This window comes from Typopeltis vanoorti, chromosome 11 (assembly GCF_054136105.1).
Source record: "Typopeltis vanoorti isolate ZY-2024b chromosome 11, IOZ_Tvanoo_1.0, whole genome shotgun sequence".
NCBI classification, from domain to species: domain Eukaryota; kingdom Metazoa; phylum Arthropoda; class Arachnida; order Uropygi; family Thelyphonidae; genus Typopeltis; species Typopeltis vanoorti.
The window spans coordinates 27,796,672-27,811,612 of NC_143559.1; the positions used below are offsets into that span (position 1 = coordinate 27,796,672).

The following is a 14,941-nucleotide window of genomic DNA, read 5'->3' on the forward strand; positions in this document are numbered from 1 at the left end:
CTGTTGGCATCTTCAGGGCACTAAAATATAGGCTTAAAACAATCTCACAATTATGAGTAACTGTAAAACTGAAAAGAATAATTACAAATAAATAATTTATTTGAAAACTGAAAAGAATAATTACAAATAAATAATTTATTTGTAATTATTCTTTTCAGTTTTACAGTTACTCATAATTGTGAGATTGTTTTAAGCCTATATTTTAGTGCCCTGAAGATGCCAACAGTTAAAGTGTGGCGAAACTAGTTGGCAGAGTTAATAAATTTTATCAATACTTGATCTGTAACCCAAATATTATTATACCTTCCACAGTTGTTTCTTTTTTTTTGCAACTCAAGTTTAATGGTGTTATTCATCTAATCCAATTTTTTTATCTTGACAATTCCAAATATAGTTCTTTTGTTTTAATATAACAATTGTCTCATTACAACGGTCACACTGTGTATAAATAGATCTATGTAACAGCTTGGTGTTTTCCCATTGAATCCTGTGGCTAGTGTTTTCAATTCCATGTTGTGCCAGGCCAGATTTGTGAGGTTTGATAAGCCAAATGTGGTCCTGGTGTTTTGAGATACTTTTATTGACAGATCTTCCTTTTTGTCTGTAGTATGTTGCTTGAAGTAAGTTGAAACCTGGCTAAATGTTGTAAGTGAGATTGACGACATGTAAAAATTAAATTTATTATACATATATGTCGTCAATCTCACTTACAACATTTAGCCAAGTTTCAACTTACTTCATGCAACATACTACAGACAAATAGTTATAGGTGCCCCACAGGTATCGTTATTAAAAAAAAAAAAAAACCCGTACTGATGTGCTTACGCTTGCAGTCCCTTCAACGTCTTATGTATGGGATGAGTATAACAAAATACATCTATTGCGTGCATATACTACTGGCCAGTTTGCCTGTTTTGTGGTCAGATAAACCAGTGTTTCTGGGAGAAAAACTCAGCTCACCCCCAGTTGAAAAACCTTCATAATAACTCTTTGTATTTCAGATGGGATTTGCACCTGGGTCTTTCCAACCAAAGGCCTTTTTTCTATTACTATGGAGGCTCTTAAATGCAAATATCTATACACTTTGCATTATTTTATATATAATATACAATATAGAGAGTCAGGGAAACTAGATCATCTTGTAACATAACAGGGTTACGTTATACAAGAAACTGAGGATAATGACCTTGACGTTATTGTGGATAGGAAGTTGAAGTTCATAGGTCACATTGCAAAAATTGCAAATACATCTTAGTGGGTAATTGCAATATTGTGTGAGGTAGTTATGGACAAGATGAAATATTTAGTTGGGTGTTGCTATAGGCCTGGTAATATGGAGGGCAGTGAAAAGGAAATGTATAGGCAAATTAGCCTGGTAAATACGAAAAGAATGATTATTTTGGGTCAAATTTGGTGAGAGGGACTGACATGATCACTTGGAGTGATCAAGTCAGTCACTAACATATGAAGACTTCTGTTAGAAAGGGATATATGTGTGTGGAACTATAAGACATTATGTGAAGTTCAGTAGACAGCTTGGCAATAATATGGGTTGAGGAACTGGATGAAAACCATATCAATGCTGCTTGGGCCTTACTCAAGCACTATCTAGTGGAGGCAATATCAGAATGTATACCAAAGGTTAAGAGTCTAAATATTGTATTTACTCGAACATAACTCGCACCTTTTTCCCTAAAATTAAAGTTAAAAAATCGTAGTGTGGGGATTTTTGGAAACTAAAGTTTTTCCTGAAACTTTAGTTAAATTGATGTTTATAATTAAGTTCACATTATAATTTATAATTCCTCACATAATTTATGAAATAAATTTTAATTATCAACGTTATTTATGCGATTGGCCGCTCACCTTCATCATGTGACATATTTGAATCTTTAGTGACAATGCTTCTGAAATTAAATTATAACAGTTTTGTTATTGCTTGCCCTTTATTCATTTAGGAATCATAAGATCACCATGATTTAAATAAAGCTAAAATGGGTATGACTTGCCAAGAATCTACTATTTTCAATCACTACTTCCAGTCTTGCATATGATTGGTACATATTAACAAAAGATCGTGCGACTCAACAACAAAGGCAAGCTGACAATTGTTCAGTTGAAATGCTGATTCTATTCAACCGAATTCCAAAATATCTGAAACTTCCATAATAATATTCATCATCTATTTCTTAAAGTTTTGAACTTTCTTCATGTGTGTGAAGTATATGAAAAACTTTTTCTTTTTTCGTAAAATAAAATGAGGGATCTGAGATATATGCGAGGGAGAGTTATATTCGAGTGAATACAGTAGAGCAGGTGTGAAATGGATGAATGAAGAGGCGAGGCATGCAATCTGGAAGAAGAAGAATGTGTTATAGAAACAGTATAAGATGAGTGGTAATAACCAGTTGTATGAAGTGTATAAAGAGCAGGCAAGAGAGGTGACTCACTTGGTGGCAAAAGGGCAGTATGAGGAATAGTTAGCACAGGAGGCTAAAAGGAATCCCAAGGATTTCTTTTGATATGTAGCCAATAGAAGAAAGAAAGATTATGGAGAGATGATATTAGTTGGTGAAAATGATAGAATGATGACAACTACAGAGGATATAGTCTAGATGTTTAATGAGCATTTCATAAAGATATTTAATTCTTGTGAATGTGACATCATGCAGATGAATACAGTGGTAAGGATGGAGGAGGTACTCATTGTGTGTGAACAGGAGGTATATGAGGAATTGAGCAAACTTGAGGTTAATAAGGCAGTAGGACTTCATTACATATTACCACATTTTGAAGCAGCATTCCAGAGAGTTATTCACTGGAACACTGTGATTCAACATGGTCACACACAACAAGGTAGAAGATGAATTTCAATGCCTGATGCGAAGCCACCATCTTGTTCACTGGAAGCCTGAAGTGGTTTTTGGAATGAGATTATGAAAAAAAAAAAACATTAAAAAAAAAAAAATACACCTAGCCTACCCATGATACTAATGCACTGTTTTACAGCCTTTCATATGTGGAATCACAAAAATTCTAATCTGAGAGATGAGGTTAGAATTTTCATCCAATTATAAAAATTATCAAACCATAAAATATTCTTTTCACATTTTGGAGTGATATCCCTATAGGTTCTCTAAAATCCTTGACTAGAGTATTTAGAATATTTTTATTTTAGAAGAAAGCAGTTGAGTTTATTATTGACCCCGTGTGTTAAAGCTTAAGTGCTGGGTGGACATCATGTTGGACGTTTAATGGAATATTTACATCTTTAGGAAAGGAATAAAAACTAATTTTAATGCTTCCAATATTAGGGATTACAAATAACTCTTGTAACACACAAAGACAACACAGTACTAAATGAAACATGTGGGTGATTCTAAAGTCCTGTCTAGGGTGTGTCCTCTATGAGCATTTGTAGGTGGCCTATGATGTAAAGTGGGACCTCTGACACAAGTTCAAAAATTAAACTAGCTTAAGAGTATCTTCCTGGCTGCCAGACATAGTTATAAAAAACTGAAACCCTTCTGTTCTCATTCCCCCTGGATATATGGTTTACCTAAAATCCACAAACCTAATTCCTCCCTAAGAGCTATAATAGATGCCATTGATGCTCCATGATACTTTTACCTGCTTTACTAGACTTGCATCTTTATATTTAAAAAAAAAAAAAAAAAAAAAAAAAATATTTATCTTAAAACCTTGATTGAAAATCTAACTTGAAATAATACAGACATATTGGTAAGCTTTGACATCGCCTCGCTGTTTACCAATATTCCCTTAAATGACACCCTAACACTCTTAAGAAACGTTTTTTTTTCCTTTTTTTTTATTTTTCTTGAAAGAACAAAATTTACAAACAGAGGGAACTGGGATGGGTTCCTCCCTCTTGCCAATTTTTACATGGAAAATTTTTTAAATTTTTAAAAATTTTTTAAAAATAAGCGATAGACTCAGTCCCTCTTAAACCTTCTATCTGGCTAAGATATGTAGTGATGTGTTCTCTATTTGGCCTCATGGCCTACAGACATTACTCCTTCCTCAGTAGTCTACATCCAGTTTATGATAGAAAAGGAAAATAACAATAGTTTACCATTCTTGGACACCTCAATAACACACCTTCCTAATGGTAACCTTTCCTTCACTGTATATAGAAAACTCACTCATACAGGCAGATACATTCACGAACTTTCCCACCACCAACACCTCTCAACATTATGCCATTATTAAAACTCTAACCAATAGAACCTGTAATCTTTATTCCAGTGGAACCTCTCTTTCAACCGAACTCAATCACATATTTTCCTTACAGTGCTTACAGATTTTTAAAATATAATCAGTTTCTCCCCCATTCCTCAGCCATCGCTTCAGAAGGATTTCAGAAATGCTATCACAATCTCCTATATCCATGGCACATCAGAAAAAATAGCCAGGTTTTTAAAAAAAGTACAACCTCTACACAGCTTTTAACCCTCACTAGAAACTTGCTACCCTTATCTGTTCTACCAAAGATTCAGCCCCTCCTATTTCAGTACCTGGAGTATATAAAGTATCCTGTTCCTGCAAGTTGGCTTACTTCAGACAGACAGGTAGATCAGTGACCATCCATTTAGAAGAACACAAATCATTCATCTGCAATCATGACTATGATCAATCTGCCATTGCAGCATGTATTGGATACAACCCATAGGATCTCCTGGAAGAAAACCATCATCCTCCACCATAGTGCATTCAAAAAGGAAAAACTTTTTAGAATCTGCAGCGACACTCAGAAATCAACCGAATTTTAATAAATATGGATGCATGAAACATTTCACTTAACTGTTGATGTAAGGTGGGACCTCTGACAATTATTGCTTCTCAAAATTGAGAAGCAATAATTGTCAGAGGTCCTACCTTATGTCCTAGGCTACCTACAAATGTCCATAGAGGACAGGCACACCACCTAGATAGGATGTTAGTCAACCACATGTTTCATTTAGTATTGTGTTGTGTTATAAGAGTTCTTTGTAATCCCTGAAGATGTCCCAGTGGCTGATAAAAAAAAAAATATTGGAAGCATTAAAATTAGTTTTTAATCCTTACCTAGTGCTGTAAATATTCCATTAAGCTTCTTACATCATTGAAAGTTTATTTTTCACTTGGTTAGAGTATAATAAATTTAGTTTAATCCTTTATCCAAGTGTGAGCAAACAAAGTTTGCACCTGAAAGTATCTTCAGGACTGGGTTAAGGTGGTACACACCAGGGCAACTCGTTGCAAAGGTGGAGCAAGCTACCAACACTCCTATCTCAGTATCTCCTATAATGCAAAACACATCTCCTTGCGGATATGTCTAATGTTATGCATTAAGGGAAGGGCCACTACCCAGACTAGTTTCGACCTTTATTGAGGTCTCTTCAGTGGGAGCCAGGCCCAAGTGGAGATAACCTTTTTGCAACGAGTTGCCCTGCTGTGTACCACCTTAACCCAGTCCTGAAGATACTTTCAGGTGCAAACTTTGTTTGCTCACACTTGGATAAAGGATTAAACTAAATTTATTATACTCTAACCAAGTGAAAAATAAACTTTCAACATCTTTCTCTAAATCCAGAGTAAATTATTAAAAAAGGGTGGCACACCAATTGGCAATTCCTATAGGTAGAGATGACCTGCTAATGCTTCTGCCTGTTATCTCCACTTGGGCCTGGCTCCCACTGAAGAGACCTCAATAAAGGTCGAAACTAGTCTGGGTAGTGGCCCTTCCCTTAATGCATAACATTAGACATATCTGCAAGGAGATGTGTTTTGCATTATAGGAGATACTGAGATAGGAGTGTTGGTAGCTTGCTCCACCTTTGCAACGAGTTGCCCCGGTGTGTACCACCAAAGTATCTTATCCTGAAGATACTTTCAGGTGCAAACTTTGTTTGCTCACACTTGGATAAAGGATTAAACTAAATTTATTATATTCTTACATCATTATTGACCTATTTCACAATAGTTGACTCGCACAGACATTCAATTTCTGCATCTTTTGCATTTCTGTTTTTGCTATAGAAATTTCCATGATCATTGTTCATCAGAACTAGCATTTTCAACTGTTGCAAATGACTGCTTTTAGAATAATCTTCCTTATGTATTTCCCAATGAATATGATTTGCAGGTCTTCCAGCCTAAAGTCATTAATTTTCTTCTTTCTCCTGAATTTTCTGCCTTCTGCTATACTAATGTTCTAAAAGTTGAATAACCAGTTAATGAGATTACAATAAAAAAAAAAAAATTGTACACTTATATAATCTAATATTTCATTTCACTTAACCATTGCCAATTTTTAATTTTTCCTTGAGTATTTTTGCTTAATTTTGTTCAAATTATTTGTGATTTAGTGAAGTCTAAGTAATGTTTTCATCTATTTTAGCACAAGTACTTTATGACACTGCTATGGTTATTTTGAATGCTACAAAACCTGACAAAAAGAGGTAAGTTTCTTAAGTGCCATTTTTACTTTCATAGAAGAATAATTTGATTTTCTTAGGTCAGAATATTAGTTCTTGAGTAATGTAATTTTCAAGGAATCTTCAAACTCTGAAAATGGAATTATGTGCTTCTTTCATTGTTCCCTAATCAAAAATCCAGAAAAAATGTAGGGTTTTAATATCAACTAGCTTGATCTTTTTTTTTTTTTTTTAAATTACTTGCACTCGAAGTAGAAGGGTATTTATCTCCTTCTACTTCAGATTAGGTAATATAGTTGTTCATTTCATGGTGAACATTATTACTTTCAATAATATAGTAACCTCATTTATATTGAATATTACTATAAAAACTTTTCATTTTGACAAATATTTTTTACGAGTCCTAAAATTATTTCTTTGAGCAAATTGTTAAATATTTAAGTGACACTTGCTCTTAAAAAAAAAAGAAAAAAAAAGTAAGCAATATTTTGTTTACAAGAATTTTATATTGACAGGAATGAAAATGTCATTCAGTGCTAACCAGCTTGTGGGCTAACAGAAATTTTCAGTTATAGACTGGTCTGTATATCTGCAGTTGTGGTCAGGATATTGGAGCAATGGGTTAGGAATAAAATGAGGTTATTGGAGATAAGGAGAAGGTTATTGAAAATAAATTAACCTCCAAAATAGCAAAATTAAAGCAGATCATCAGAGACGATGCAGGAATTACAAAAAGTCAAGAGTGTTTAAATGAACATGGGAAGGAAAAGAAAATTAAGCAAACAAAATAAGAAACAACAAAGCACAGAAATGGATAAGTCAGGAAGTAATGGAAAACAGGAAAGTGACATTGTTTGTAAAAAGGATGTTATTTGGTATGGTGACTCTATAATAAAACATGCTATTGATGAGCAAGTTATAACTTTGAGTTTTCCCAGAGTTAAAAAGAATATAAAGGAAGCAATTCAGAAACAGAAAAATAAACTAAATTGTAATTGTGTTAGGTACTAACGACTTAACTAGTGATTAGTTCAGCATGAGAGTGAACATGAAAGGGTTGTTGGAAGAGGCACCAACTCATCAGAAATATTGCCTCCTCTGGCATCCAAAAAATTAGGTTTTCTCTTTTGCTTGAGGCATCACTTCAGCTCAACAGTTCCTAGGGGAGGTGCCACTAAGAGCTCTCTAAAAATACTGGATCTATACAAAAAAAAAAAGGGCACTCAGTATGACTGATTGATCCTTCTCTCACTAATACACTCCACTCTCTTTCACATAGGTATTCTGTTTCTGCAGCCTGTGTCTTCTATAATTGCTTCAAATTGGAATTAATAATTCCTCCACCATCTGTAAAATCCATCCAAACATGTCAAAACCAAACAACAACCCTCTCACAATTCAACTTCAAACCAACAGAACAAATTTTTTTTCTCCTCTTCATACATCCTCTCCACTGCTGTCCACAAGAACAATCTGCCATCTCATGTGTATCCTAAGGAATACAATCCACAGCTTAACAAGTCAAATGTGAATAAGTTCCTTATTGCCTGCCCATGGTATGATAGGTTGTCCAACCTTTTTGTGGATGGGTTCTCCATATTTCAAAAAAAAAAAAAAGTTCTTGTGTTACTAAAGGACAAGTGAGTCTTTTAAAATAAGATATATAAATTCAGGCAACAGAAATAGAAAGAGTAGATATAGTGTTATATAACAAACATGAGGATAATCTTGAATAGCAGGTGGTATCAAGTAGAGTGACTGATATAGATATACATCAGAATTGGACAAAGAGGCTTACTTGTGCCTGTGGTTTCTACATCAGTTCTAAGTAAGTAATGGCAAAATTTTTCAAGTGATAAAAGAACTTACAACTCCTGTACATCTTTCATTCCATCTACCTCAGTTCTGTGGAACAGCCTTCCCCATGAAGAATTCCCCAAAGACTAGTCTCCATCTCTTCAAGAAGAATATCACCAGATCACTTTGCTTTTGCATAGCACTTATTTTCTATTCATCTTAAGACCTTTAATGTGTGGGAGTGGTAATGTAAAAGAAGAGTGTACGTTGAAAGTAGGAAAGTACAAAGCAATGTATAACAGCAACTAAACATTCTTAGCAAAGAATATTTAGTAAGAATTTTTGGTAAGAATGTAGAAGATGAATATCAGTAAGATGACAATATTCTGGTGGCTATTGAAAAAGCTTGGAAATGGAGAAAAGAGTGAAAGAATACTATTGAAGGAATTCGAGATGATGCAGGTGATATCAAAACTGAAGATAGATAGATTCTAGATATTTGGAATAATTACTTTGAAAGAATAATGAAACAGAATGACTAAACAGCAGTAGAAATTATTCAAGAGGAATGCAATCAGGGATACATATCACCATTTGAGGTAGGAAAAAAATATCAAAAACCTGAAATATGGAAAGGCAGCTAGGCCAGAAATATTTGACTGGAAATGCCCAAAGATAGTGGTATAAAAGTTCTGTAGTGGCTGCACTGCATAATGAAATCATGGACAGAAGGTGAAATTCCAGATGTGTACTCTGAGAGTTCTACTCCAGTATATCTATAAAAAGGGAAATAAAACAATGTGAGCATTACAAAGGAATTTCAGTACTGAGTGCTCCAGGTAAGAGTTAAGTGTCAAGCAGAACAATTTTTCTCACTTTCTACTCCTTTAGGACTAGTCCTGTTGCAAGACGCATGTTGAACAGATGTGTCAAAGATGCCATTAATTCCCTAGAGCAGTGGTTCCCAACCTTTTTCCAATTGTGTACCCTTTTTAAACTCATTTCTATAAATTGTACTCCTTGTTTTTAAATACTGACACTTTTGTTCAGTGCCTCAAAAGATGCACGATACAGTCTTAAATCTGTGTTTCTGCCATTACTGATTCTTTTTTTTGTACCCCTGAACGGCCCAGCACGTACTCCCTGGGGGTACACTTGCCACCGGTTGGGAACCGATGCCCTAGAGCAGGGCTGACCAATCTTAGGTAATCTGAGGACCGCATCCAGAATAATCAATACAGTACCTATACTAAATTGCTTGGAGAGTCCTACCGGTAGTTTGGTTTAGCAAGCACTTCAAAAATTTCATAAGAAAGAAAAGTCATGGTGCTTATAAAAGTTTTTATTGAAACAGTAGACAAGAAGCAATAATTATTTATTTCATTTTAGTGAGAGCTCTCCGGTGGTTTGGCTTCGTTTACTAAAGTACCTATATCAATTTCGATGCTTGTAGTTGGCAATGGCAATAAATTTGCAAGATAATGATCTGTCAATGAACATCTGTACTTTGATTTAATAAATTTCAGACTTGAAAAAGTGCTTCCACAAAGATATGTGCTCCCGAGCATTGAGCACATATTGAGGCCAAAGTTCCTCAATTTCGGGTACCCCTCTATTAGTATAATTTAAAAAAAATTTCCTTTTTCACTTCTGTTAGTATATAAAAAAAAATATTGTAAGAACGCTTCTTTGACACATGTAGTGATGTGAAAACACCAAATAATATTACCGACATCGAGATTATCAATAGAATTAAAATATCTAATATGCATTCAATTCAAATTTTTTTATTTTTTTTGCTCATGAAAATCGAAACCCACAGGTGGGCCACACAAAATTGCACTTCGGGCTGTGTTTTGGACAGCCCTGCCCTCGAGCATTCCTTCCAAACATGTAGTGATATATTGTCAGGTCTTGCTACTTTATTAGCACAAGGTTTACTTAATTCCTCATATACTTCTGACATTCATTATCAGTCCTTCCTCCACAATACTGAAATCCCACACTCTATCTTCTTATGATGTTGCCTTTACATGGATGAAATACCCTGATAAGCCAGCAACTGACATCATCCTGCCATAGTCATTCTTACTTTCTTCTATCACACATTTCTAAAGAACTCGTTAGTACTTTTCTTGGCTAGACTGGCTAATTTCTGCTTGTACTGCTTTTTCTTTTTCTTTACTAACTGCATCACATTTCTTGTCTGCTCTTTGTACTCTCAACATAGTTGATTATTACCAACATTCATCTTGTGTTGGCTCCACATTGCTTTCTTCTAGATTTCTTGCTTAATTCCTTGCTTCATCCCTTTTATTCTACCTTATGTAGCCTTTTCACTTTTGGAATACACTCAGATATTGCTGCTGTTAAATAGTTCTTAATCAATGCCCAGTCAGCATCTGTTTCCTTTTCACTCAACTCCTCTTTCCCTTCTATAGTTCCAAGTTGTCTCATAAGAGACAAATGGGAACTTTATCACTGGCCATATAGTTCTACATATATCACATTTTCACACAAGTTTTCATGCAACAGGAAACAACCCAGGTGATTTCTCATGGTTACTCTGGCCAACCAGGAGAAGATTAGACACACAATCACACCTGCTGATGATACGATCAAATCCAAGACTTGCAACACTCATGTGCCCTCTGTTACGTATTGCATAATATAATTGTCCTTTAAGAACTAAGAAAGGGGTTCTTAAGGGTCAAAGCTATATAACTGAGAGAGACCTCCACATAGCCTTTAAAGGAATGCAGAGAACCAACCAGGGCTTCTGACCTAATGTCCAATCCTCGCCTTCTCGTGGTGCACCCTGTTAGGTATCTACTTGGATACTGAACGAATGAGGATGGGCTAGCAATTTGGGATTTAGCCAACCAAAGTGTATTCTTATTGGCTTAAGTCAAAATACAAAATGATGGTACAACATGACAAAATTTCATGCTGGCTGGGGCGTTGTCTGATTACAAGGCCCCCATTGTTTTTGCCAGGGCAAACAGCAAAAAGTCAGCTACTGGAGCAAATATTAAAACACACCCCAACTCAACATCAGAGTTCAAGATAAGTACCAGATCAACATAATAGTGGTGACTGAAACAAAAAAGTCAAAACTGGTGAGATCTTTCTGAGCAATAAATAGAAAATGTTAATTCAGGCAATGACAAGGAAAAGGAGTAGCCATAGTATCCAAGACAAAATACAAGGCTAATCTTCTTGAATAGCAGGCAGTCTCAAGTAGAGTGATGCGTGCAAATATCAGAATGGGGAACTGGATAATGAGTCTTATTTGTGCCTATGGTCTGACAGAAGGTTTTACTAAGTAGAAGTGGAGGAATTTTTTGATGCTTTAGAGAAAGCAACTGACACAATAAAAAAAGGAAAAGTTGGTCCTTGTTGGCGATATAAATAGCAGATCAGGAAATGCTTGTCAGACATACAAAAATATTTTGGGAAAATTTGGAGAAAAGAGCAAAGCTAATAACAATGGCAAATACCTGTTGGATTTCTGCTCAGGACATGGACTGGTTATTACTAACACAATGGTCCTACATAAAATACACAAATTCACATGGAGAGAAGAGACAAGGAATAAGAAAAGTCTCATTGACTATGTTATTGTTGATAGTGATGTTTTCTCCCTGGTGTAGGACACTAAAGTGTACAGAGGATTTGAAATTGGAAGTAATCACCATTTAGTCTTGAGGAGGATAAAATTGATCAAAATTAAGTGGATATTGAATATCACATTATTTCTTAGCCGAATAAGAAACTCAAAGATAGGAAATCTGATTTAAGAGTTTCATGCCAAATATAGAAAACTATATTAAGTTCGGCGAGTCCAAGTAATGAATAATTTTACTTCGCCCAAGTGAAACCTGTTGGCTCGTATTTCAGGATAAAATTGAATTTCATATTGAAAAGAAGAACATGTAAAAAAGCTTTCAAGTGAATAAAAGTTGAGCAGTTCTCAAATGTGAAGTGTAGACTAAAATACACAAACATTATTCAAAAAAAAATGAAATAGTTTAATAACAGGAACCAAACCTTGGAGATTTAGTGGCAAACCCTGAAGAAAACATAGATTGATTCAGCCAGAGAGGCATATGGTGAGGTTGTCTGCAAGGATAGAAAAATCAGAAATCCATCTTGGTCACAAGAAGTTAAAGAGGCAATGAAGGAAGAGAAGAAAGCATATCAAAAGTTCCAGGCAAATAAGTCAGTTTGTGCTCTTAGAGAATACAGAGACAAATGTAAGAAAGCTAAACACTGTGTAAAACTAGCTAAACAAAAGTCACGGGAAGACTGGTAAGAACATAGAAAATAACCTTATTTAAGTTTATTATTTAAGGGATATTACATCTCATATTATTTCTTAGCCGAATAAGAAACTCAGAGTTTCATGCTGAATATAAAAACTATATAAAGTTCAGCAATTCCAAGCATACGCAAATACCTGGATAGTGCAGCAACTGACCCTTAAGGTAGTGCAAGCTGCGGCAACTCATAGCAAAGGTGGAGCAAGCTCTGATCACTACTTTTGATATTTACCCATAATGTGAACTTGGCTCCTTTATTACTGTTCTATTGGAGCTGTATTGCTGTATTATTGTTGAAGCCTTTGGCTCTTCATATATATAGAAAATAAATATCAAGAAGGTGGCAAGATATTCTGGAGGTTATTGAAGAAGCTCAGAAATGGAGGAAAGAGTGCTGTAAAAGGAATTAGAGATGATAAAGGTAACATGAAAACTGGACAAGAAAAAGATATCCTTGAAGTATGGAGTAATTACTTCAAAAAATTGCTAAAGGAAACAACCAGCAAAAAACACCGACCAGCCATGCAATCATGAATACATATCTGTACTTGAAGCAGAAAAGGCCATCAAATTCCTAAAATGTGGAAAGGTAGCAAGAGTAGATGATATTTGATCAGAAATGCTAAAATATGGAGGTATAAATGTCTTACAGTGGCTGCACTGCATAGTTCAAAAGTCCTGGAGAGAGGGACAAATTCCAGATGATTGGACTAGAGCTCTCATAGTACCATCTATAAAAGAAGAGAAATAAAAGTGAATGTGAGAATTACAGAAGTATTTCCATACTGAGTGTTCCTGGTAAGATTTATGCAAGTATACTTGAGAAGCCGTTGAGAAGGATTGTGGAAGGGAAGCTCGGTGAAGACAAGCTGGATTCGGGCCAAATAGAGGCTGTCAGTATCAGATTTTCACTTTACAACAAATGATTTAGAAATCATGGAAATATGAGAGAGCTGTATTTAAGTTTTGTAGATCTGGAAAAGGCATATGACAAGGTGCCGAGAGAGAGAGAGGCTATTCAATACGCTACAGTTGTATGGTATCAATGGGGCATATCAAACATTACTTAGTCTTTATTTGAGTTGTAAGTCGGCATTTAGAATTGAAGTACAGGAAGATGGTTTAATGTTAATTAAACCATCTTCTTGATGGAATATTCCCTCTGTTATTCATTATCTATATGGATCATATTATGAAAGAAAGTGACATTAAACCTGATATCAAAACTTGATGTTAATCTCAGCTCTTTACTTTATGCAGCTGATATTATATGAACTTGCAGAATTGTACTGAATTTTAAATAAATTCAGTACAAGTCTGCAAGATTCTGACTAAATGGAATAACTTTTGTAATAGATATGGTATGAAGGTCAGCAATAACAAGACAAACACAATGAAAATAAGCAGAAGCAATGCAATTATGAATTGTATTATGCATGGAGAACCTATAGAACAAATAAAACATTTCAGCTACTTAGGTATGATTTTTAGTGAAGATGGTAAATTAAATATGGAAATAGACAACAGAATCAACAAAACTGATATTGGTAGGAGGTCAACTGAATAAATTTATATGGAATAAGAGAGAAATTAGTCAAAATACTAACTTAACTGTATACAAGAAAGTATTCAAACCAATTTTAACTAATGGATCTGAGAGCTGGGTTAGAAATAAAACACTTGACCAAAAAACTTGAGGCTTCAGATATGAGAGTCTTGAGAAAGATTAGGGGTGTGAACAGATGGTATCAACAGCAATATCATATTAAAAATGAGATGCATTCAGGGAATGTGTTAGCAGAGCTAATCTCAGGTGGTATGACCAGTTAAACAGAATAGGAGAGGAAAGATTAGCAAAACAAGCGTTCTCTGCCAGGTTGGCAGGAAAGATATAGATCGATTGATACAGTAAAAAGTGCCTTTAGAAGATAGAAATATAAAATCTGATAATGCTGGAGTCTTGATAGGTAACAGATTGATATGGAGGAAAATTGTAGATAGGAAGTTAGTAATGATGCAAGTTTTTCATGTTGTACTCTTATATCCTGTACACTCCTTGAGGGTACATCTCAGGAATCTGAGATGTACCCAAATGAATGAAAGAGCGTGGTTAATCTTTGTTGATGATGTGTTTGCCATTTGGCCCCATGGACAAGACACTCTGGATGCTTTTGTCACCTAAACAGCCAACACCCTGAAATTCACTGCACAGTAGAAAGAGAATCTAATAACTGTTTGCTTTTTCTTGACACATTGGTCACCTGCATTTCAGAAAGCCAATATATATATATACACAGGAAGATATCTACATAAACAATCGCATCATCTACCCCAATGGTATGGCATTTTAAAAACACTTATGCACAGAGCCAGAGCAATTTGTTC

At 35.0% G+C, this 14,941-nt stretch overlaps 1 protein-coding gene across 1 annotated transcript in view; it reads left to right on the forward strand.

Annotated features, from left to right (window-relative positions):
- Positions 1–14,941, forward strand: part of LOC150101399 (protein sel-1 homolog 1-like) — a 279,247-nt gene that overhangs the window by 32,058 nt on the left and 232,248 nt on the right. Inside the window, exon 3 of the mRNA XM_090400935.1 lies at positions 6,401–6,461. Within this exon, the coding sequence (XP_090257061.1) occupies positions 6,401–6,461 (61 nt within the window). The remainder of the gene's footprint in view (positions 1–6,400; positions 6,462–14,941) is intronic.